The sequence below is a fragment of the Dermacentor variabilis genome, chromosome 1, assembly GCF_050947875.1.
Source record: "Dermacentor variabilis isolate Ectoservices chromosome 1, ASM5094787v1, whole genome shotgun sequence".
In the NCBI taxonomy this organism is placed as follows: domain Eukaryota; kingdom Metazoa; phylum Arthropoda; class Arachnida; order Ixodida; family Ixodidae; genus Dermacentor; species Dermacentor variabilis.
Window position 1 is genome coordinate 91,799,391 of NC_134568.1, and position 26,863 is coordinate 91,826,253.

Sequence of the window (26,863 nt, forward strand, 5' to 3'; positions counted from 1 at the left end):
ATTGAAGGTAACATCTCCAGAGTATCAGATAGCGGCAGGAGCTTCAGAAAGCAGTGCTGCTCTCAGCACCTTCACAGCAGACAAACCCACAAATGACGAAGGAAAATGTTTACAGTATCAAATATGATCATTCCAGTGCTCGTTGAATGACTATACTTATTTTGTGTGTTAGCATGATAGCTTATAGTACTCATTGGTCTCAACAGTATAACAATTCCTTTCTTATCATCCAATACCCATGGCCAGCCCATTCTGGCCAGACAAAGTGTAAAGTGGAATAGAGTAGTTACATTATCCCAGCCCAGAATATGGAAAGCTTATTGCTTCATAAAAAATTATCCTATTTTCTACCTGCCATTTTCACTTTATCAGCCTGTTCTTTGCATCACTGTACACCAAACTGCAGAGCAAAGTTTAATCAATGCTTACATGCCAAGTAAATTTGTTTTCTATCTGAAAACAATTGCAGGCTACTATAAGTAGATGGTAGAAAGTGGAACGTTTCCTAGTACTTACTCATGTTCAGCTTGCGCACAAAAAATGCCATTTCTGCAAAGAAGGTCCTAAGAAGCAAGAAATACAGAGCGTTAGTACAATAAATCTAACTATAACCCCACACATTTTTAAAAACACAGTGCATTAGGCTCTTCCAGTACAGCAGAAGCTAAGCCACAATGCATAGAACAGACTACGTGCATCACAGAAGAACAAAGGAACCAGTATAGGGGTAAACATATTTTAAAATCAATCACTTGTACACAATTTTTATACAAGAGCAGGAAAAGCTGGAAGTCCAGTCCTTCTATAAATTATGAAAGAATATAAACATGAAAGCATTATTAGTGCGATCTTTCACCGATATTTTAACACCAAATCCATATTTATACTTTAAACCTAATAAACTGGGAAAAAAAAAAAAAACTTTCCTGGGACAGATTCCTATGTGTTCTCGCGTAAAAAATTTTAGGGCTCAGAGGCACCCACTGTTCTACAAACCGTGTAAGGACTCTTCCAGAGTCGCAAAGCAAATACATGCTGTACAATTTATCTACCTAGCTCGGCTGAAAGCAGCGAACTTGCACGGGTAATTAAAAATGGCTCTCAAAGCATTATGATATGTTTTTCCCCTGAGAGGAGCAAGACAGTTTATAGACAGTGCAGTTGAGATGTCTTTTCCCAGCAGCACCTGTCTGTCAGTGGCAGAAGTCAATGTGTGATAACATATATAACTGATCTAAAAGTTGATTAGTAAAACAATAATATTACGGCACATGTAACAACACAATTGAAGCTGTTCAGTGCTTGTATGGCCATCTCTTCGCGCTCAAAAGTGAGATGTGTACAAACTATCTTCTCACAGCAATGTTCACTGCAAAATCTAGACAGCACTGTCCATGACCGAGAACTGTGGACACTGGCTAACATACCTTCACCTGGCAACATCAAATGAGTATATGCATAGTTATAGCTCATGCAGTGTACAAAGGACCCTACAGAAGATTTGCTGCCTAACTGAATGACACACTGCAGACCAACTTCAAAGCATCGATATCAGTGCCAAGTTTATTTACAAAAGAAATGGAAACCGAAGAGACCAAATGGAAATGCTAAACGTGTCCTACTTATATGGGTACTGTCACACTGTCCTAATGGTACTCCCTTTTGTCTCGCTTCCATACCCCTCACCTATGGCAATAAGTTGCAGTACACCTTCCACACTGACATAGGCCCACTGAGTGCCAAAAAAGAACAGGCTATATCACCTTGTTAAATCACCAAGAATTACTCTGCCCACCAGTCCCATTATAGGACACTGAGTGCATAGAAAGAATGCAACACTAACACTACAATGAAAATAAACATGACACTTGAGCATTTACACAAACAAAGCCCTCTCAATGTATTCCCTGAGCCACAAATTTAATTTTAGTTCTCACAAAGTGTTGGGGGGGGGGGGGGAGTCATATAATGGTATACTATTGGCAGTTGGCCTCCATATTATTTTTGTCATGCATTAAATTTGAAGGTCTATCTCAAGTAGTAAAAAAGGAAGTTGTATCCCAAGTCCTTCGTAAATAGAGGGCAGAAGCTTGAGCCATCAATAGGAACAATGAAAAGACATTCAACCTTCTCTGTACTGTGAAAGGGGGCATTGCTTTGGCAAGGAAAAATGCCAAAAAGAGGGTCAAAGTGGGCCAGCTCTTACATGCAGAGTGTCATGCAAGGGGGTAAAGCGTGTGTCACATGGGACAACAATGTTCTCCCACGCAACATCACCAGCCTAGATTGCAGCCTCCCAATATCACACTGACAAGCTTGCAGCTGTTGGTCCTTCTTTTTATCACTGCTGCAATCACCCACAAGCCTCACCTTTCCATCACAAGTGCACACTTTGCACTGCTTTCAGTAGCTTGAAAACTTGTTATACAGCATCAGTGTAACAGTTTTCATGTCAACAGTGCCTAAAGACCAGCTCTAAGTGCAAGCAGCTATATCAAAAGAAGTGAAAATAGGGCATGTTTGAGCTAGCTCATGATTACAGGCAGTGTGATCGAGGACAAAAAAGAAAATTTGCACAGGACATCATGTGCGCATTCATTCTTTTGTCCTTGTCCTTCACGCTGCCCATAATCATGAACCCATGGAATCACCAATGTATGGAATGCTAAACTGCAGTTAGTGAAACCATATAATGACTAGACAACATTTATATGTGTTCACTTGAGCAGGGTCAGTGCTTCTTGTATTATTGGTAGCATTTGTAACCTAACTGTTGCCAATTCACTCTACTTCAAATTATCCAATATTTTACTTTGCATTTTAAATAGTTTTTATTCTGCACAGAAAGCATGGATTATTTCAGGACATCTGAACTCAGGTGATTTAACAAGGTCAAATCAACAAATACTGAATTGATAAAAGATGATTGTATTTACTTTCCTTTCTTGGATACACAGGGTGTTTTGTTTTAGACAGTAAAGATTTTTTATAAAGAGCTATCACTGTGAGACACCTGTCTTTCTCATACGAGCCCTACAGCATGGCGGAAATACTTTGCCATTGCTTATATCATAAGAGGCCAACAGACACTGACACCAAGGGCAACATAGGGGAAATTATTTGTGCTTAATAAATGAAATAAAGAAACAATAAATTAATGGAAATGAAAGTGGATGAAAAAACAACTTGCCGCAGGTGGGGAATGATCCCACAACCTTCTCAAGGTTGCAAAGGTTGTGGGATCGTTCCCCACCTGCGGCAAGTTCTTTTTTCATCCACTTTCATTTCCATAATTTATTGTTTATTTATTTCATTTATTAAGCACAAGTAATTTCCCCTATGTTGTCCTTGGTGTCAGTGTCTGTCGGCTTATGATATGACTAATAAACATTGGGCCCCTCGGTTAACCCCCTTCTCGGTTTTTGCCATTGCTTAACTTACATTTAAAAGACTAACATTTTTAATTAACTATTAGTGCCTTAAGGGCAGCGTATAAATGGCAAATTTGGAGGCAGTCACACTTTAATGCACTTTCATTGTTCAAAGATCTTAAAGATCCTTAAAAAAGAAAGTTAAATTATGGGGTTTTATGTGCCAAAACCACTTTCTGATTATGAGGCATGCCGTAGTGGAGGACTCCAGAAATTTCGACCACCTGGGGTTCTTTAACGTACACCTAAATCTAAGTGCACGAGTGTCTTCGCATTTCGCCCCCATAGAAATGCGGCCGGCGTGGCTTAAAAATCGTACCCAATTCACGATATTTATCATCAACAGTAAACAAATTCAATCAACAAATTTCAATAGTAAAACCAGGCAATATCGAAACAGAGTGCTACAGGCACACAGAAAAGGTGGCCCCACTATCATATCAGACCGAAACGCCCCATGATGACAAGAGCGAGGAAGTTTGAAACTGAACGTCTCGGCCAGTCGTAGCACCTACTGATTACGGCAAGCTTTGCCTGGCAAGCATGTGCTGCTGTGTGTCGGGTCAGGATTGGCCGTGGCATGCTATCATTCAAACTTACCCCCACACTTCTTTACAAGTCACTACCATCAGATGCGCAGAGGGACGCACTCAGTCTCGATATTCCCTGGATTTGGTCTTCAATATCGATGATAAATAAATTGTGATCTTTTTTTATTTCTAAAAAATATTACGTCAAAAATTGTGATGCCCTACAATTTTCTATATAAACAACTGCCCATAAGTTAATAACCATATAGTTAATTACCGAATTTCTCTTAGTCTTTTCAGAGTAACTTAAGCAGTGGCAAAGTACTTCCGTCTCGCCGTAGAGCTTGTATGCAAAGCAACAGGTATCCCACGGTCATAGCTTTCGTTACTTAAAAAGTCTGCATTGTCTAAAAAAAAGAAAACTGTATAAAATAGTACAGCCCTAGTAAATCCTCTAAACTCTAAATCTCAGGGCACAGCACAAATCAGTGACATGTCTGCAAGACTGGTGTTACATTTGACCCAAATAATCAATATTTAATTTTAAAAAATTAAGCAAACAAAAGCAAGAACTGCTGCGTACCCAAACAAGGCTCACCAGCTCTGAAACCACACTTTCAATGTCCAGCAGCCATGAGCTGTGCAACAAGATGCTGCCTCAGCATCTCGTAAGCAGGAGCAGCATCCAGCCACCTGTAGAACACACAAACCAGCCCAGCAGTTTCAGTACAATTCTTTTGCCTTCCAATGTAGCATCATGGGAAGCTGCTGGGCTGGTCTGTGTTCTCCTACCTAGTCCCCTCAAAAAGCTTACCTAGAACAGAACTATGCCAGTACTGGGTTTATACCTCATGCAGGCAAGTAGTACGCAGAAAAAATGTATTTATGAACCATAAAATTCCTCAGCCAACCCTGATGAGCTCGATTCATTCACTCATTTTAAAGCAAATAACTTTCTTTGGCTCATTTGCCCAATTTTGTTGTAGGGAGTGGCAGGACTTTCACTGCCGATACAAAGGCACCAATGCAAAGGGCCCGTGCTCTCTTGCAATGGAGTTGCAGGGTGTGTTTGGTGTTGAAAGCAAACTATTACAGCTCTCTAAGACACATGTGCTGTAATGCAAGAGCTTTCGTGCATCAGAAGGTTTAGATGCTGTGGTGGAGGCGTTTGGGAAGGACAGCCCCCCCCTCTCTCCCACCGTTAGTTTAAGAGAAAATCGCTTCTGAAGGGTCCACATATCTTTAGCGCAATTCAAGTCACTCACCCCCTGAGCGGGGGAGTGGCGACGTTACATACACCATCATTGTCTTTTACAGTGAAATCTCAATATAACAAACTTCAGGGGACCGCGACAAACTATTTATTTTGAAAGGTCGTTATAGTGAAAGCCCCAAAATTAACCTTTTGACCTACCATCAGTTTATCAGTTATCACTGTATGAGCTATCCATGAAAATGCCACTGCTGGCTCTCAGCCTGTGCTGTTGCAATTTTTCATAGATTCTGCCGCTACCAACCCCCATATATTCAGCGGCGCGTGCAAAAGGCACTGACACTGAGAAAACCACGGACAATGAAGCAGCTCCATACTGCCTATAAAGCGTAACATTTCTTGTTTGTTTTTCACATTCCTTGCCGTGGCCACCGCAACTGTCTTACTCGAAGTGGACACCTCAACTATCCCTCAAACAAGCACATGTAAACGACATCATCCGGAAAGTGCGACTGTGTGGCATTCCGGCAAGCGCGGAGGTTAACATTTCTTTGCGGACGCAGCTTGTGTGGCCACAGAAAGAAGCGTGAAAGAAGAGGCACGCACAGAAAGAAGGGCGAAAAAACTGAGAAACATGCCTCCGTTGCTAGACGACACTTCTTTGGGCGGATAATGCACTCGTAACACCTGATGCGTCGTCACCTCCGCAATAAAGTCCCCTCCCAACGTTTTTTTTCCTCCGACGCTGTCTCGGGTTTTGCGAACCCATGCACCATGGCGTCCGCTTTTTGCACCTTGTTGTCTGCTAGCGTACTGTTCCTGCTGCCGTAAAGGAGACACGGAAATCTAAGAATCCCAAGAATTTTGAATATTAGTTTGTACTACTAAGGCATTAACATGACACGAAAACTGAATAACAATCATTATTCTGGAAAGTTCGTTAATGTGGTGTTCGCAGTAACGAGATTTCTCTGTACTGTCGTTGGTGAGTAAAACGGCGGCCAACAGATGGCGTTACAGTTTAATGCGCAAAACGCAGCCACGGAGGAAGCCGAGCCAAGACAGAGCTTTGGATTCAGCGCTGCAGCTGCTTTTGGTCAAGTAGCGTGGGCCGCAACATGACAGACGTGGAATTCTCTGCTGCTTGCAGTTTACGAGTTTCATGAGCCAGCAAAACCAGCGCAACACTATGCCATAATGAAACTATTGAAACAAGAAAGCACGGGAAGCGCAGAGTCGAGCGAAAACTAAACCTTTCGACCGTACGTTGTTGTCAGGGGTAACGTCAATGAGTTCTTTTTTCTAAACATCAAACAGAACTGGACAAGTAGCATTTTCTCCCGTCTTATAATGCAATACAATTATCTTTTTTTATTAGGAGAGGTTGTGTACTAGTGACAGAATTATAATAAGGAGTGCCTTCGTCATCGGGCTAGTACTTGAAAGTCCTGGGTGAGTTGTATATTGTGCCATGCATTTACCCCAATTTTTCGTATACTAAAACTTTGTTCGCAATAATATTGACGCCTTAGACATTTTTGAGCATCAATCTATCAATTTAGATTGACATTTGCCTCTAGCGTCCCTTTAATGAAGCACAAAACCAGGCAAAAGCCTTACCAAATTTTTAGCTGTAGTGACATTTCAAAACAATGAATCACCATAAAAATTAGTTTTTTTCTCACTGCTCGTTTCTTCAACACCATGTTTTTCTGCATATAACCAGCCTCCACGTATACCCTGCACCCTCAATTACAACACCACATAATTTTTAAAAACACAACATAAGCCACAGAAATAACTACATACATGAATACTCAGATCTTCGTAAAAGCAGTCTCCATTCACTTGTGCACATCTCGTCCACATTGTATTTTCAACCAGAGGATCTGTTAAAAACCTCCCCGACAATGCTGCTGATCATCAGCTTGCATTGCGCTGGAAACGATTGCCATCGAGCACAGCTCATAATGATCCAAGTTCGAGTTCATCGGTGCCGCATGCGCTATTCACGAACTAACACAGCCAAAACCCAAAATGGTGACGCTCAAAGAGAAGATGGGAGCGACAACACATAGGGATTGAGAGCGGATGCTCAGGGTGGGATGCCTCAGGAGATAAAGCTTTGGATGGCAGAGAACTGTGTTAAAATGTAGCCTCACTGCAAAATTTGTGCTGCCGTGAAGCCACACCTCAAGGTGAAATTTGTGTACAACAACCTGCACCCTGACTTTACACTCAAAATTTTAGAATTCTTGGAGCACATAGTAAGTAAGCGCGAAAATATGGTGTTCGTAAACTCATCTATGTATGAAAATTCAGCCGGCAGCTGTACAAGTTTTTTTTTTTCACAATGAAATAGATCGTTCAACAAGATCTGGTCTCCTGCTAAAGCTAAGCTCATTGTTTTGAACAGTTCCTGCTTTGCAAACAATGCTACTGCCTGGAACTTCTTATGAACCTTTTTAATTTCACATTCTCAACATTTTGATTTATTTTTGTTCTTCTAACCTATTACCGTCCTCAGCACTGCAGTATAATTTTTTTCATGCACTTAAAGCAATTTTAATGAATACAGCAATCAATGAACAGCTTTACAACAGAAATACGATTTGATTATTTTTCTCATACAATAAAGGACATCAAATCCAATGAATGCAGATGGGCTTCAGATATGGCGCTCAGCAGTGAGAATCACACAGGAAAAGGAAGCCTGTGAGCACAAATGCTTTGTGGCTTCAACACCTCTATAGATTCTGAAAACAAAATCCAGACAGTCAAATACTGTTAGCTCATCAACATAGGCACAGTTAACCCAGCACTGGCACAGTTCGTAAGTACTATGTAACCATTCATTTTTGTTTGTGAAAACTGTTGCACCAAGCACAGGAAAGCCCAATTGTTTTTCTCTCAAACAAAATGAGCTAACTTGTGGCTTTTAAACATACAGTTCTACCTCATAAGAACTACAGGTTCCACAACAGTACCTACACTCATCCTATAATAAACCTTTCTTGTCGTGATGGCATCATAGACTCTCTATGTTGCTTACATAAAATATTTAAATTACAGCATTATGAACAAACTGCCTGCTATATGAGTACTGCAAGCTTTAATACAAGTTCAAGAAAAAAAATTCATGAGAGCAATATAACTTCACTACTAATAGAAAATCAAGTTACCAATTTGACATGGAGTATCCTAGGTGCTGTAAAGCCAGCCTCCAAAGCCTTAACTGTCAAAGCTAAAACAAACCAGGTAAGTCAGAATGACTTCATAAAGTGTGGTTTCAGAGAGGTGCCGGAACATTAAATGGCGATTGGCAGTCTAGAAAATAAATCGGTCTCTTCCCACCTTGTGCACTGCACATGCTTATGTTGCTAGCAGCAGATCATTAATTAAAGAAAACATTAAGCGATTCAAGTGACTTTTTGAAATGCGCTTTGCAACTTTTTGCCCAACAAGCTTAAAACAGTCTGTTAAAGAGCCCCTAAACCACTCTGAACTTAAAATGTTACATAGTGGCAGCTGTCCACCAATCTACAATGAACATACAGCTGCAAAAATTTAATGAAATGGTACCTTACCTAAACAGCAAAACTAAAAGGTGTTTAATGACTAAAAAAGTGTTTAATGAATTACTGTGCAGGCACCATGGTTTCTTGCTCACCTCTGCTACCCTACCCCCTGGCGTGCACTCTCACCAACTCCATGCAGTGCAGAAAAAGCTACGGGTCGCATCAATACATTAGAAGAAAGGCTCCTCCACTGTCCATCCCTAATCACCCTCGGTGCAATGCCGACAGAATGAAAACTTCATGAAAGAATTAGTGGTGCACAATGGCCGAGCCCCAGCCTTAAAACACAGCTGGCTCTTGTTACGTCGGCACCATCGTCCCTCATCAGCTGACCAATCGACAGCTTTTACCTGGGTAGGACCCTGCCTACCCATGTCATGACGTGCGAAGAATGGACAGGAAGAGCCCCAAGAGGAGCACGAGATTGTTTTCTAATTTGCAGCATCTCCGCGGAGCTTAGTACTGCCATATTTGCAAAAGATGGTCATAACAATAGACTGTATGTGAACAAAGATTTATGAAATGTGTAAAAAAATGTCAGAGGTGGTTTGTGGGGCCTTTAAATGTCTTCTGATGTGCGTCTAAGAAGTTCCTAAAAAGGCAGAAAAAAAATTTTTAGCGCTAGAGCAGCATAAGCACACAGTTATCTAAGCTTTAGAGGTGTAGTAGAAAAGTGGCAGGAAAGCAGAAAAACAAATTTTAGAAATACACTTCCACAGTATTCAACTACAACATAGGAAAGGAAGCACAGAATATACTATACATTTAACGACAAGAGCCGGCAACATCAAAGTAGAAAAGGTCCATCTCACCACACTCAATGCATGCAGCTAACAACCACGAAAGTTTTTCCTTAGCAAGACTGAGCAAAATTTTTGCCGTTGAGATTTTTAGACTAAATGAAAGCTTAGGTGCTGAAATTGGTTGACGCAACCTTGTTTTCAGGCAGAAACTAGCAGAAAATGAATTTATAGCATTTTTCACATAATACCACGTCCAGTGGTTGCACCATGAATTAGAGGAAGTGACGTTTCTGTGACGCTATCTGTGCCGGATACCGACATGCCAGCCATCGCCCGTGTCTCCACGCGCATGGATGACGCCAGACGGCAGCAAACGACGTCCCAACTGCACAGTTGCTCGCAGCTGCATACTTGTTTTCACAAGCAGAGCTAGTGCCCAAGTTTTCAAAATCGCTGTTTGCATTGTATGCTGCTTTGTAACGTGATCAGTGAAGCACCTGGCACAACACAGGAGAATGCCCTTATGCTGCTGCATGCAAGGGTCTGAGAAAAGTATCATCTGGCGAGACAAGCCGTGTCATACCTTTCCGGCAGAGGGCCGAAGCTTCGAAGAATATGAATTCGTGCTACGCACCCATCCCAGCCAACATGGGTGCCAAGAGCAAAGCACGCTTACGTCAGGCAAGCGCTGGCTGCGCACCTCTGTTGCTGCCATAGAGTTCCGTACAATAATTACCAGAGGAACTTTGGCGCCAGTGCCTACGGCAGCTGCAATCGGGGCAGCTCAGCCAGCATGGGAATTATGGGAAGTACATGGATTTGCCCAAACTTCAACCTTCTGGCTTGATGTGGCATGGCGACTTTGAAAACTCACAATTTTCAACAAAGTACTGTGTAATAAATTGAATAAACATTATTAAAATTTTCAAACGGCAGGATTCGAATGCAGGACTTCTAGCACAGAAGCCCGATATTGAAACTATTAACATCAAGGACACATGCATCGACAAGTGACATAAAACGCCCTTATGAATTTATCGCGGGCAAGCAAATGCCTTGAGATACTTGCCGCATTTTGATTTGGCCATCTCAACAAGCTTAATTGTCGTAATTAGTAGCGTTTGTACATGTTCGCAACGTCTTCTGCACTTCAAAAAGTATTGATTGATCTGAAAGTTATGATAATGAAGGCATAAAGAGCCCCAAGAACATCTAAATCCACGAGCACGAAGATCAGACAAATCCATGTACTTCTCATCGTTCCCATGGTGGCTGACCGATTATGCCAGAGGAAACTCTATGGCTCTTGCTGCTGCAAGCCGGCACACATGATTTCACGGCGGTTGGCGTGCAGCCACCGCGCGCTCATAATCCTTCAAAAATACAGCCATTTGTTTAAAAATATGTGAAATAAACACTGCGTATCGGAACAGTCACATCTTCAGAGTCGAATCTTGATGCTTCCCTCAATTTTTCATATTTTTGTTCAGTATCCCTTTAACATAGCCTGAGGCAGACAGAATTCCATCCCTTCGGATGTGTTATGTAAAAGGACCATGACACCAAATTTTATCGTTTTATTCATGCAGTGCATGTTAAACCGCATATGTCCCACAGCAACTGGCAAAATTTGAACACACTTAGTGCAGTAAAAAATTTATATTTGAATTTTTTATATCAGAGTGCCGTAACCAGTCCTTAAAATTGAACTTTTGAAATGCTGGCTCAACTTTAATAAAAATTGGACAGCATGTTTAAAGTGATACCACAGGGTCTGGTTCAGAATTTTATCAGAATAAATTGCGAGAGTTGTGGCTCTTCAAGAGTACAAATGATTATAATTCGTCATTAGAACTACCTTTCCAAAAGGAAAAGTTTAGCATTTTTGTGCCTTACATAACATTATGAAGGCCCAAACAATGCCACTGTGGTGCAATTTATGCTATTTCAGTAGTCAAGTCTGTCTTGTCTAATACATTTAAACCTATATACTATACTGAACCTCAATTTACCCATCTATTTTCATCTCGCAATCTTAGTTTCACCAAAAATCGTGTATTCTTTTTCGCATTTTAACAAAAGTAATTTCGTGGTATGGTTTCGATTTAACAAAGCTATCAGCCATTTCAAGCATGTACTCAGAGCCTGTATGGCTGGTAAATCTAGCAAAAGAACTGTAAAAATGTTGGCCGACGCAAAAGTTATTTGGAATTACCATATCTTCCTGTCTATAAACCACACCTTTATATAGGTCGCATCACCTCAAAACGGCAGTTTTCCAGAAAAAAAAAGGAACTACACCACTATGGAGCAATTTGTTTATACTATTTCTGTAGTCAGGTCTGTCTTGTCTAATACATTCAAACCGAAATAGTATAACGAATTTCAATTTAACAAACTATTTTCATCTCCCAGTCTTAGTTCCACTAAAAATTGTGTATTCTTTTTTGTGTTTTAACGAAGCAATTCGTGACACGGTTTTGATTTAACAAAGCTTTCAGCCATTTCAATCTAGCATCAGAACTATAAAAATGTTCGCCGCAGCAAAAGTTAGTTGCAATTAGCACATAAGTCGCACTCCTCTCAAAACAGTAGTTTTTCTGAAAAGATATACAAGTCGCACCAGTGTATAAAACATACCTGTTCATTTGGTAAGCTATTCTTTTTTAATTTGGAGGACGCTTAAGCTTCGCCTTTAAGAGTAGAACGCAATAGCATTCAAAGATTCCCAACTGCTTCTCACACTTCCCACTTCACGCTTATGTAACCGTAATGTTTACTGGAAAAAGCTGGCCGCAAACGCTATGCATGAAGACGGGCTTTCTGGTAGAAATGCGGCCTCTTGTGTGGGTCGCGATGCGGTTGAGGCGAGTGCCATCTGGAGGTACAGTAAAACCTCGTTAAACCATACCGGCTTAAACAGTAGTTTCGTTTTAAAAGTAGTAAAGTCAAATCCCCGACTTAGCAGCCATTGAACATAATGTGTTTTGTATCCGCATAAATTGTACCAGCTGATTGGGTACGCATCGGTTAAAACGTAGCGTTTCCACTTTTCGTCGCGCAAACACGGCGGTACATAGTCTTCATCGAGCGGCCCGGCAGAATAACAAGCCTCAGAGATTAGAACAACGGCCTCAAAGCGCCCTGCGCGTTTGCACGTGAAGCCACATCAACATTAACATCACTTCGGCGCAGTGCATGGCCGTGCCAGAGAGCAATTTTTTTAGGAAACTATGCCAGAGAGCGTTGTGGCGTCTTGCAAGTGAGGATTTGCGTCATGCCGTAGCTTGGATTAAAAAAAAGACGCAGAGTGCTCAGCATAGGAGAAAAATTAGACATCGTCTGTGCTATCGAACGTGACACGGAGAAGTCGGCGCTGACACGCGAGAGGGATCTGCTGTTGACTACGATGTGTGGCATTTGGAATGCGAAGAAGTTGCTCGGCAGCACTGCTGCGACCGAAGAGATGTCGGCTACGAGGTTCGACTTTTCGTCATCGTTGCCTCTGTTGTTGCCAAAGTGTTGACTAGCGACAGTGATGAGGACGGCACGGAAAGCGACAGCACAGGCGATTTAGGCCCAACAGTGGCAGAAGCTGCGCGTTACGTCAGCCTCATGAATGCAATCGTCGTGATGAGAGCAGCACCCGGCAATGAAAAAGGCGCCCCGGGACTTCTGCAGCACTACTGCGCGCGTGCACGGAGAATGCGTAATGCCAATGAGGAATCCGCCATGCCAGTGTTTGCCGAGAAGAGGGGGCTGGCTGAAAAGCTGGCATGCAGCTTCAGCAAGTTTGAGGCCGCAGTTTTCGTGCTAGGCCGCCGCGGCATCAAACGAAAATAACACTTTTGTTGCACGAAGTAAGTAAATACTGCATGTTTTTTTCCCCTTTCATTGCACTCTCTCCGAGTTCCGTTTACAACAGGCAAGTGGGCGATCTCATGCTAATTTGGTTAAACAGTACGACCGTTTAGTACAGTGAATGACTGAATTTTCAGACGCCCAAATTTTCGGACATGCCTGATATTTCGGACGTCTTCGCGGCACCGCCACGAGCCCCATAGAATCAATGTACAAGGACATCTGAAGTTTCGGACGCTCGAACCCCCCGCCGTCCGATTTTCCGGACTTTTTGACGCGACGGAAGGTCCTTTGGCTTCTCGCGCAGCGGCCTTGCGCAGGAAATCGACTTGCAGCCTAAGCATATCACCGCTTTGAACAACAACTAGCCAAATCTAGCCGTCACACACAAATTTGGTCTGGCCACGCTGGCTCTGTTCATCGCCCCACTTCCGCTTCCGCCTCCGGCGGAGTTTCCGGAGCAGCGCCATTTCATTTGTTTTGATAGGCCACGTTTTGGCTAGCGTGGTGTGTGGTTATGCTGTTGTGACAAGTGTGCTCTGCGACGCTAGGCCTAGGTGCTTCGACGCTCGTCTGCGAACTCCACTGTTCGCAACTTGAGGATTTCGCTTGCCTTCGATGGCCCCCACTCCGTCTTCGTCATCTCCGATGGCATCGAAGCGTGGAAAGCAGTACCGTCGGTTAACGATGGAGAAGAAAGCCGCCATTATTAAGCAAGTCGTGAGCGGCCCATCGCAGGCTGACGTGAGCAAGGAGTTCGGCATTGAGCAAGGAGTCAGGTTGTGGGGGATTTGAAAATGAGGAGCCAATGCCTGCGCCGCCTACAAGCGCAGAGTTGACGCGAGCACTGTTGACTCTTTCATCTGTGTACAGTGCTGACATGACCCTTGCTCAGATCGAGGTGAATATGATCGCATGCAACCGGAACGTCGTCCAAACAACAATCAACAAGTTCTTCAAGCCACTGCAGCAATAAAACCGGCTGCCCGACGATGCACATGTACATAATAAACCGGCAGTCGGCTGCATACAGAGTTCTTGAAGGAGTTTTTTTATAGCCACTTCACTGATGCTTTGGCAGGGTTTCGGAAACCTGGTACTTCGCCCTTTACCTCTAGATCCGAGAAAAAAATAAAAGTGCGTTTTTAGCATGCATTCATTTTTTCGGACTTCCTGAATTTTCGGACGTTTTTACGTTCCCTAGAGGGTCCGAAAAATCAGTCGTTGACTGTATGTACTTTTTCCGAGCTCTGGCCAACTATGGTTTAACGAGGTTTCACTGTATTGCAAGAAATCGGGTGCGCCGCTCTGTGGCCCCTGAGATACTCGCACGCCGGAGCACGCAAATGGCAGATGCCGCGGCCGGTCTATGAATGGTAGAAATGCTGGAAAACAGGTTTTAGTTTTCGCGTAACAGAATGATGATTTCTCATATAGTCAAATTACAATCCAACGCTATCATGTCTGTAGGTTGTGTGCAAGTCGTACTTTACGATTTTTCTACGTATATTAGCTTGAGAAATTCAATTAGTTCAACAACTTCCTTGCGCCACATGCAGGGCCTGGGTATGGGTAGTTCAAAAATCTTTTGGCCATGACGACGTTTAAAGCCGGATGCCAATGCCGGATTTTCTGCGACACGGGGCCCTTAACGCTATCACTTTAAAAATACAGTGGCATTTCACTTCGTGAATGCAGGTCACACGCAAGCAATGATGTGAAAACTCCAGGCACATTTCTGCCAGCATGGTCGCCGCAATCTTCCATATCACCGCCCAAGGTCTTCCATATAAAGTCCAAAGGCAATAACACTGTCTCCGCACATCACATGCTGTATGTGCGAGTGAAAACGTGCGACGTTGAGCCGAATCATGCACGAGAGAGGAAATCGGGAACGCAGCGCAGGAGGTAGGGGGGCGGCTTGTACTCTGGTAGCAACTGTGTAGTTTGCGCAGCGGCATGCACCGTATCTCGACAGCGACCTGCAGATGCAACAACTTCGGAGTCTGTCAACTCGCAGTACGCCTGCCACCATTTGCATTGCTGCTCCGTCCTCGAATGGCGCTCGGCAACTCGATCTCGAAAAGAACCCGGTACCTCCATAGCACGCACTTAACTCCTTGCAACTGCCAGAGGAGGTCAACCCAGCGCACTTCACGTGGCCATAGCATCCAATCAGATTTTGACGGCAGTTATTCCCAGAAAAAAAACGTATGCAAGTCACACCATTCTATAAAATACACAGACAAAATATTCCGAAAAATACGACTTATACACAGAAAAACACGGTAAGTGTCCAACTTAAAAAGTGAGCGGCAAAAATGCCACTGCGCGATTGGTCGCAATGGTAAACAGCTTGTGGAGGCCACAGGGCTCGCAGCTGCTCGGAATGTTCGGAGAAACACAAAAGCTGACAATTCGTTCTGCGCGAAGGGGGCGGGGAGGAGGTGAACACGGCGCAGTAATGTGATCAAGCATGCTCTGGGAGGGGGAGAGAGAGAGAGACTCAGTTAGTCTTCGTCGTTAATGTGGTTGGAATATGGAACCTCATGGCAACACCAACGGTGAAAATTTCCCTATCACAACAATGTTTGGACAGCCATGTCATGGCCCTTTTAAGGAGGAGACATTTGCACAGAAAATTGCCACATGAAACTTGCCAACTAATATTCATTATTAACTATATTATCTCTCATACTCTAAATGCAGAACTGCAGCCAACCAGCACTTAAAGGGCCCCTGAAACGGTTCCAACAATTTTTGTAGGAGCGTGGGGTACAGCTTAAGTAGAACATTCGCACCACAATTTAAGTGAAGCGTTACGATTACAAGCGATTACAAGTTACCCTCCTCCCTAGACATGCTTTTCCTCAACTCGTTCGCCAAGCGATCAGGGCTAAGCTCAGCCTTCACTGGTTCTGCGTCACGATACGATGTGACATCGTTTACACCCCGCCCACGCGATACCTCTCCGCTAGCCGCTTGGCCGCCGATCACCAGCGACAGCTATCCAAGCAGCATGCATTGCAATCGTTCTATTGATGGTCATTCGTGACATGGACCCGGAGCTTGAGGAGCGGTTGCACCGGATGAGCGAGGAGATGGGTTTTAACCCATATAGCAACACAACTTTTCGTAATCCACTCCACGCTGACGACGGCAGCAACGATTCGCCACCACCAGACTCACCGGATTCCCCTAACGGCCCCGACGACGACAACGATCACTACATGAGCACGGTATTGTAGTTGCAATCCTCCGCCGTAAAGTGATGGCCGCAAACGCGCAAATCCTGGCAATTATCGAATACCAATAGTCCGATGCGCTGCAGCCACTCTGCTCGTCTGCTGCCTTACAGAGGGACACAATGTCGCAAAGTTGAAATATTTCCAGTCACTACGTCTGCAGCCCACAACGCAACAATGGTGATTCATCGTGCTCACGAAAAGACAGAGCAACACTGACAGCAGAGCGCTCGTCAAAGACTGAGCACGTTGTAACACAAGCAGACACTTGCTGTGTGCTGGAAGTGCTCAAGTGTACTGAAAATTGTTCTTGTTTATTATCTTTATGTTACTTTCTTTTTATAAAAACAAGTTAACTAACATTCCAACTATTACAAACATCATTTACCATAAAGTTGGAAAAATTATCAATCATGCGCCCTGGGCAGCCAATCAGATAGCTTGCCCCACTGACGTCAATTGGGTGATTTACGTCATATGGGTAGGGGCGGCTGAAAATTCTGCCGAGCAGGGTGCTACGATCAGCAGCGATGTTCATTTTTAAAACCTTATAATAAATTACACGCTTTACGCAGAGCACTTAGATGCATCCATTAATGATCAGAAGGACCTACTCAAACGACTCGGTACGTTTGTAGAAAATCGTCAAAATCATTTCAGGGCCCCTTTAAGACTTGCCTATTTACTAGGAGCAACAAACAACAATCAGAGGACAAATGATGTCTGCTCTTACTCCCCTTTCACATTTGACATGCTGTAAGGCAAAATTTAAATGAAGCAAAAGGAAAAAGACTTCAACTATACTTGTTGTGGCTTGGTCCAACTTCACTGTAAGTGTAATCAGCATTAATCTTATTCATCTGCATAAACTGATGCAGCCTTGATTTTGCAGTGTCAATTGTCCAGTTGCCATGGATGCCGGAATTCATGTCCAAGTCCTCTGCCTGCACAGATTAAATGTTGGCATTTCACTAGTGTGTTCCTTATAAAAGCTATTCATGCACTAAAAGTGGAGCATAATAAGCATCAGAACAAGTTTTATCTATGTACTAGATTGTACAATATAGTCGAACCCATTTATAACAAACTGAATCGGTCTGCGAAAAGTGGTCGTTATATCAGTAGTTCCGTTATATATGGACTCACCCTTAAAAACCTTTTAAAAAGACCGCACTGAAGCTGCCATTAACATTTACAATTCGCAGCACTTTGGTACGAAAACCAGATTTTCAGTTATTTTTGTTCCTGCTGCGTTCCCGCACTTAGCTGCAAATTTCCACTAGAAACGTTCGTCTAATGATGAATGTGGCATCAAATAGCTCTTTGAAAACAGTGCCTGAATCCAATCACCTGCCATTCCAAAACTGCAAGGGCAGCCGCCATTTCTTACTTGAGAGGTTCTCATATATTTTACTACTAGTGGGACCAGACTGTATTCACATTAGAGAGCAAAGCATTCCAGTTGGCCGGATGTGTAAACTTCGGAAACTACTGCAGTATGCCGCTATTCTGTGAAGGTCTCGGACATTGCGGTCTCGGCATTACGAGAGCACGTCAGCCACACAAGAGTCCCGAAATTATGTTATCTATGTCAATTCTGGCAAAAAAAAAAGCGAAGTTCAATAGGTATGTCACTGTAAACCATTATCAGCAATCAGCAATGTGTAAACGAAGCATTGCCAAACCGTGATCTCCAGATAATGGCATATTAACTGCCAATCCTTCGCAGTGTGGCAGCAGCGCTTGGTGCAGTGTTCTCGCCAATTCGGGCCGCATGAATATAGACATTAACGACAGAAACGCTTGAGTGGCCATTGTTCTCATGGCAAAAGGACATAGATGGTAGCTCCAAATCATTGAAACAGGCATGATGCATGTGGTGCTGCAGACAATTGCGCAATAATGCAAGTGCAGCCGTTGTGGCATCCAATAAAGGACTGGCGCATGTGCTAGTGCACGCACCGTGCCATGCCGTTTTTGGTGTATGTCTCCTCCCTAGAGGCTTGCCTTGAAAACAGTGACCTTCTTCACAGCACCCGAAATCCGCACGCAGCGCTCACTTGTTCATTCCAAAGGCCGTATCATTGACATGGTTGGACTGGAGTGGGGTGCGTGCTGCCATGCACCCAGTTTGGTTGCACTTCCGTGCTTTGATACTTCAGTGCAACCTTCTTTTACCGCGACAGCTTTCATTGTAACAGCACAGCGATATAAAGAACGTTATATCTGGAAGCAGTTTTATTAGGGAGGGTCAGAAAATCATAAATGCATAGAAATGCGGTTATTATAACTGATGGATCGTTATAAGTGTGTTCAACTGTACTCATTTCAACATGACAAATGATCTAGTTTTTAATACCGTGTAAAGTGAAAGCTGATATTCAATTTCTATTACAGATGGTTGAATGTACGAGCACTCGGTGCACATTTGAAATGACGCCCACGCTTCACTGCACATGAAAGTGATGCACACAGTCGCACTAACACCAAAGGCCCTACCACTGGGCAGCAATGGCTTACTTCTTCAAGCCTTCGTTTTTCAGCCAGCCTGTCCAAGTAAGACGCTGGTGGTCCTTGCTGGTAGGGCAAAACTGGCTTGCGCTCATTGGAGAGAGGTTCTTGTTCCTCACTGTTTTTGATATCAGGGTCGTTTGAAGGAGGAGGGGGTCCACCAGTCTGTAAAAAGATAAGAAAAATGCACTGCTTACAACAGTCTACCACATGACACAGTAGTGATGCTTATTCAATAATGCAAATGCAAACCTGTAAAACCACACACACCACACAAGAGCATTGAAATGTTTATTCTTGGTATTAGCCCCTCAGTTTCATGATGTAAAAACTTAGCATACACATGGCTAGTAGGTCATTAGAATCATCACAATAAACCAGAGAGACATAAGAACCCTTAACAAATAACAGCAGAACTGCCTTTACTAATGAACACGTTTTAAAAGCCACAAAATTACATGAAGTGGAAAAGAAAGTGCAAATGCTTTCCTGCACTAAGACCAGGGTATCGAACCAGGGAAAAAAAATCCGAGGACACCTCAGCACTTCTTACGAGTTGTGAATGCGAGAGCATCAAGCCCAATTGAACGCCACTCAGTGGTCCTTCAAGTTATAAACTTCTTGTGGGCAAGCGAGCGTGTTGCGACGCTTGGCCAATGCCTCCTAGATAGCACAAGGCCAGTGGCGTAGCAACAGGGGGGGCCGGGGGGCCGTGGGCCCCGGGTGCACGGGGCCAGTAGGGGGGGGGGGGAGGTGTCATATACGTCTGAAAACACCCGAAAATTGTCGATATCCTCGCCTTCCTCGACTACACCCGGGGGGGAGGCGGGGGGGTGACAGAAGAGCTAAGGGCCCCGGGTGCCAGACGACCTAGCTATGCCACTGCACAAGGCCAATGCACTTCGATCCGTGACATCACGCTACCTTGCCCAACTGCCGTAGAATTTAATGTGGATGCTCCCAAGTAAGCCGCGGTGATTTTGACGTCACCGCTTTCGTGATGCCAGGCTTGGCAATGGAAATTTCGGTCCGAGTAGCATGATGTCATAAAGCAGAGTGCACAGGCGTGCTATCTAGGAGGCACTGGTTTAGTCCAGTGCGTAAGGCACTCGGCTTCTAACTGTGGTGTCGCAGGTTCAAAACTTGCTACCGCCAACATTTTAATGCAAAAGCATTACTTGCCCTATTACCCAAAAATTCCATGCTGTTGGCGGCGGCGCGACCGTAAGATGGTACCAAAATGGCCTACAGCACAACGAGTAAAAACACGTCAAAACTGCTCGGATTGACATCCAATTTCTCAAGCAGATTTCTGTAAACAAAGTCAATAAATAGAATTGAAAAGAAAATTTGGTACATTTCGGTCTGGGTGGAAATCGAACCGGGCCACCATGGTGCAAGGCAAGCACGCTTCCCCGACGCCATGGTGGCTTCACAGTTATGGTTGACTGAAGTTGTGCTTAGTGTGTGCATCATTGCACGTGTCCCATCACTGCCCCCCACATGTCACTTGCTCTTTGGATTTCATTGGTGCCGTTCTATTGCGATGCACTCTCGACGACAAATCATGTGTATAAAATGAGGTGTACCTAGTGCATACATTATTGCACAAGTCACGTCACTGCCTCCCACACTTGCACTTCGGATTTTATTGGTGCTGTGTCTACTGGAACACACTCAGAAGCATCTACCCCAGCGGCATCTGTGAAACATTGTCGCCCACAAAGCACACTCCAGAATACGAAGCAAGAGAACGCAAAAAGGAATGCTGTGTAAGTTTACAACGTGCACGACGACATACGAATTAATACGTAAGCAAAAACATTTTCCCAAAGCGACAATGCTTTTGCATTCCCCCTTGAAAGCAGTCTTAAGTGTCTCTGCCAAACTTTTTCCTTTCAAATTAATTTTTTTATACATTAATCTCTTTATAGTGATTACCGAGGCAAAGTTAGAATGCGGGCGAGAGCTTGTGTAGGCAAAGAATGCGCGGATAACACGGGCTTTGCACAAGCGAGAGTGAAGGTGACGCTTGCGATGCCCTCTCGCGTCACGGATGTTCCCTTTCTCCTGCTCTGCTCCATCAAAGCACACACGTGACATGGCGTCATGTCCAATGGGAATTTAGGCGCCAGAACACTGCTCCAGACAGCTTTTTCACTCAATGGGCCATTTGATGCTTTCGCAATGAAAATAAATTTGAGTAAAGCAGAACTGAACCGGAGCAGCAATTTTTTTCATTGAAAAAAAAAAGAAAAGAAAAATAATTGTTTCCAGTTCATGTGGACCACCTTTTCTGGAGCTTTTCATCCATGCCTTGCCTTCACCAGCAGCTAGACAGTGATACCTCATTTGTAAATGCACATGAGCTTCCCGATTTGAGAAGTGACAGACAGCACTGCTATAGTACAATCTTCAACGTTTCCCCCATTGGGAGGCAAGCAATGATAAACTCGTGAATGCTTGAACCTGATGAATGGAGGTCGCTTCTGCTCACATTTATAGATGAGCTGCGTAAGTACATGCGATAGAATTCATTATTGGTTTTGAGGAGGGCATCGACATCATTTTTAAACCCAAGATTTCTTCGCCAGTTAACCCGGATTGGTGTAAAAAATGTTGACAATAAACGGGTACGACCTGCCCTCTTCGTATGTGGTGCCGACTGTGTCATTATCACAGCTGTGAAAGTGAAATGAGGGCCTTGTACAATGGTGCGGGGTTTTTTTTTTTTTCTGGCTTCAGCAGCTGAAGTTGACTGAAAAAAGAAAAACTGCCAGTGCGAACACCATTGTTTTGCTTAATGAAACATGAAATCACAACAATCTTGTATGTACCTGTAATGCTGGATGTTAGAATCTCTAAGGCACACCGATCTCATAATGGAAGGTGTGGTACAAAGGACTTCTGTGATTTTCTTAAATTTTTTATATTTCACCATCGCATTTTCTGGGCAGCTGTGTATGCACCACAAGATGCTCCGGCTTATATATTAAGACATTTTGAGCGATAACATAGTGCCAATAAGCGAGCCTCTGTTCTGCAGAACAAAACAGAGTTTTAGCGTGTCTGGTATTCCAGTAAATGCAAGAGGACTCGGCATTTAACCAGATGAGCGGAGGAACAAACGGCAACAAGATTACACCATTTCCGAAAATTTACACCAGCAGCGAAGCAGAATACACTTGGTTACTGCAATACTAGCCTTGTGTTTGTCCGATTTAGCTCTGTGCCACCAAGCAGCTGGCACCATGCAGGCCGTTCACATTTGCACCTCCGCTCATCTGGTAAAATGCCCAGTCCTCTAGCGTTTACCCAGATACCAGACACAAAAACTCTAATAAATCACGACACAGTGCCAGTGAGTGTAATGTCAGCTCACAGGCATTTCTAAACCGCAATACTCAATTTTAACGGCTTATTTGACTTTCTGAAGTTAATTATAGTTGCATGGTCAATTCTTGGTCCATTAGGTATGTGCCACATGGGTATGGGCCCATTCTTGGCCATTCCTCCAGAATGTATATGTGTCACTGACAAAATGGGTGTAGAATCTTTAAAGGGACTGACAACCGATATTTAAGAACCTAGTTCTTTATGTCGCAATACAGAACTAGCCCTCGGTAGTGTTTACACTTGTAGCAGTTACTTCCAAAAGCATGTGGATACTTTGTAAGCAGAATTTTTCAATCTGAGCAGCCTCTAAAAAAGAAAGTCCCCCTCCTCCAGCAACACTGAGAAGTGAGAGCGATGCCGATAACCCGCCTCACAAATTGTTAGAGCTGCCCATCTTTATGCTTTCACAGGAGTGAGTATAACTGTGGTTAACACCTACATTTTGACCTCTTCAACCGCTTTTGAAAATAAAATGCTGGTACAATAAGTTTGCCTTGTTGTGCAGACCTTTCTTATATACCTGTACCACGTTTTCCCCCAAGTACACGAATGCATATGGCTGGCTGATCCCCGTCATCGTTATTTTGTCGATAGACGAGCCAAGTCAACTCGTCAAAAACGAAGGCAGTACCTTTTCTACTCCCTACAAACGAAGATTCAGCCAAAGTTTTAACTGCGCAAGGAAGACAGGACATGAACATGTTCATCTCTTGTCTGTTTCACACAGTTTAAAACTTTGTTGAATCCATGAACCGACGAGCCCAACATGCCTTACAAATGAAGGCCTACCTGTACATTCTAAGTAGGAAAAACTTTTAACAGAAAAAGATGCACTGCATTTCAATATTAATAAGAAGACCAGGAACCACGTATACTAACACAAGGTTACATAGGCCTCTTAAGACTATGTTTTTACCACATGAGGCGTCGAAGGTCATTTTTCCCGACTTTTAGCGACAAATTAAAAATTTTAATCCACACTTAATGAGAAAAACATGGCTCGTTTTAACCAATACGAATGACAATCTTTCCATCAGCAGAGTTATCTCGATTTATTTTCTGAGCAGTTGTCTGTCTCTTTAAATGTGGGTACACCTGTGAGCTGAAGCATATGGACGACAGAGTTGCCGAAAAAAACAATTTTTTCGTAATTAACACACAAATGGAAACTGACGAGTGCACTAGAAAATTCGTAATGCCGTGTTTGGACTGCAGTTTTTAATTTAAAGTTGCATACACAAACAAGGGAGGAAATGAGTTTTATGGTGCAATCCGTGGTCCATATACTTTTGTTCACGGGAGTACATCCACATGTGTCGTACTTCTTTATGTGTATACATCTCCCACCACGATGACTATAATACGTCGCCTTACACCACGTGACATCAATGAGTTAACGTTAAACAGAATTCCACGCGTTGCATTCAGTCGTGAAGCACTTACTGAACCATTTCGCTAGAGCTTCCCTTCAAATAGTTTCAGACACTTCGATTGGGCCTGCATGACTATTTTTTGGTGGTTTTCGTGGTAAAATGTTTTTGGAATTTCAGGTCAAGGTCAATACCAGTCTTGTTTTTGTGCTTTTTCTGCCTTTACTAAGCCTTCCCTCATGGCAAAATTGAAGGCTAAACCCCATGAGGGCGATTTTGTGTGTGACGGCGATGAGCAACAGCATTGAGCGACAAAACAGGCCGTCGCTTGAACAGATCACTCGGTTCTAGAAATCTAGAACCTGTCGCTCGTCGCCCGGAAGTGCTATGAGCGACTAGCCAATAGCAGGAAGCCGAAATTGGATGTACATCCCTCAAATACTACCGACTGTCGCACGGAAGAAGCAAACAATTGAATTTTTATATGTGCTAGGATAAGAACCTACTGCAAGACCCTGAGAAATATTTTATGCTGCTTTTTACAGTAAAATACATCAACTTAAATTAATAAAGCATGCATCAAGCTAGTTTCGGTGCATATGTTGCTGCCCTCATACTGGCAACACCGGGCAGACGTCGCTCAAAATCATTGCTCGCATGGAGTACAACTTGTAGGCGACGAGAGAACGTGACAGCCATCTCCATCGCATCGATTGTCACGCGCAATATCGCTTGCATGGGGTTTATACTTGATTGCTTTGCTATTGGAAAAGCACAATCTACTAATACAGCTTAGGAATAAGGACCAAAAGTGGAGAGTAAAGAAAAGCGCAAGTGTAACCTCCCACCTCTTTTTTTTTTCTCTCATTTTATACAATAAGCACTACTTGCTCAATGCTTCTCGCAACATATTTTAATTCTTCACAAACTGCACCTTTACTCCGTGCGACAGACTTCAGTCTCAACAGAACTATTTTTTTACCAAGAAAATAACACAAGTAACACAAACACAAATGATCCAAAGTATGTACTAACAGAAATCATTCAACTTATGCAGATATCGGGTCTGTTCGATTCGCCTACACCACTGTGAACCAGTTCACGGCGGTTCACGAGAAGTTCAGAAACTGTGCAGCTCAATTCCGGAGGTGCAGGCCCAGTGAAACACCCGAAACGAATGCAAAGGTGCAGACGCGGTGTAGGCGTTATGCTATGTCAGACTAATGTGCACGGAGTGCATAAGTTTGAGAGGTCCTGAACTGCAGGTATGATTGGTTTCTGGAGCGTAAATACACACCACAGTTGCGTAGACACATCAGACATGCGTAAGCGGGGGTTTTAATGGTGCTCGCGCCCGTGTGCTGCACCACTGCTTCGCACCTGTATGCCTGCACCAAGTAGGCACCGACAGTGGAGCAGGTGCAGCAAAATCATGAACCAGCCTTGCACCTATCCTGCACCTTTTGAAACGAACGTTGTGGTTCTGTGGGTGCCATTGTTGCACCGCTGAAACGAATGGCAGGGTGCAGCACCTCGCGAACTGGTTCAAGTGGTGCAGGCGAATCGAACGTACCCGTTATATGATGTGCAGCCGCATATATAATCTATGGAAATAGTGAATACATAGCTAACGCGCTATCAAAGCAAACAGTGCAGCTAGGAAGGATGCTGACTTCAGCTGTGGCAGAAATAATTACAATTAACAATGGAGCTATCAGGCAGAGCCAGCAATAGGTGCGAAGTTCTTTCATGGGTCCCAAATATCAACACACAAGTGTTACTCTTCTTAAGCACATCAATATGTGGCTACAATAACTAGGCAAAAAAAGAATCCTTTTTCTCAGCCTCAGTACCAGAAAACTGTCACTGCACGACTGCACTGTTCGGCGGCCAAATAGAGTGAACGCGACAGTGAAGCCTTGCACATGGTTATACCTCGCATGCACAGAAAATCTGAACAGAGCTTTATATAGAGCGAAAGCAATAATATACAAAATGGATAGGAATTGGATAGGACTCCTATTTCCTTGCAACACGTTTGGGTTCACTCTGCGCTTTATTAGCACCAGCCCCTTTTGCCACAAACACCACGAGTCGATGTGCTACACCACGATTACAAGGTCGTGAACAATGTATATAGCCTTCGTGCTAGCGCTAGTTCCCGCTTGTAGTACGCGACGATCGGCTTCAAACCTTTTCCCAATGCCCGACATCAATACGAAGCCTGGTGGCTGCATAACAGTGCTTCTGCCAAAGTTGTAACCAATCCTCGAAAAGGTTTATTTCAGCCCTTTTGGTGACGCAGAGATCAAAATGTGACAGGTTTTAGCCTAGCTAGGCTAGCATAATTGTGCGAACGGAAGACGAAAAAAAAAAAGAGAAAAAAAACTGCACGCAATCAATCTCACACACTAACCCGCACTTGATACAACGCTTTTTAACTGTTCGCTCACAAAAAAAAAACTTACCGGAATTTCAATGGGAACCTCAGACTGCGGAACATGGTTGTTGCGAACCAAATACTGCAGAAAATCTCGAGCTGCATTTGTTTGAGCATCTTTCTTGTTTGTCGAATTCCCGGCACCGACATAGTCGAAGCCTTGAACACGAACCTGTAAATAAGATACAACTTTCACCATGTCACTTAAGCTGCCATGCTTCATAAATAAAATGACAGAGCGATACCTCGCAAAGAAACCTCTGACGATGCCTCGGTCCAGTGTTCTTGAACTCGTATTCAGGCGTAACCTTATGCTTTCCACACCAGGCGTACAGAAACGTCTTCGTCAAATCCCCCATGGTGTTTTCCTGAGAGGAAAGGGCCTCGGGGAGCCAACGATGTTGCGAATGAAAAGTATCGCCACGTACTTATTAGCTTTGAACAAGTTCAACCACGGAAGGTTCAACTCCTCTTTAACGCCAAGGAAGCGGCCGGCGCATCATTGTATTCATCATTGAATATGGCTGCTGCTAATGAAATGTAAG

At 43.6% G+C, this 26,863-nt stretch overlaps 1 protein-coding gene across 2 annotated transcripts in view; it reads right to left on the reverse strand.

Annotated features, from left to right (window-relative positions):
- mle (dosage compensation regulator mle) overlaps positions 1 to 26,863 on the reverse strand; it is a 148,529-nt gene extending 121,666 nt beyond the window's left edge. Inside the window, exons 1-5 of one of the 2 annotated variants that reach the window (XM_075691152.1) lie at positions 26,564 to 26,863; positions 26,347 to 26,490; positions 19,122 to 19,277; positions 17,406 to 17,545; positions 517 to 563 (exon numbers count right to left, since the gene is read on the reverse strand). In XM_075691152.1, the coding sequence (XP_075547267.1) occupies positions 517 to 563; positions 17,406 to 17,545; positions 19,122 to 19,277; positions 26,347 to 26,490; positions 26,564 to 26,677 (601 nt within the window). In that variant the 5' untranslated portion in view covers positions 26,678 to 26,863. Of the gene's footprint in view, positions 1 to 516; positions 564 to 4,544; positions 4,655 to 17,405; positions 17,546 to 19,121; positions 19,278 to 26,346; positions 26,491 to 26,563 lie in introns of those variants that run through there. The other variant, XM_075691153.1, reaches the window with a different exon arrangement.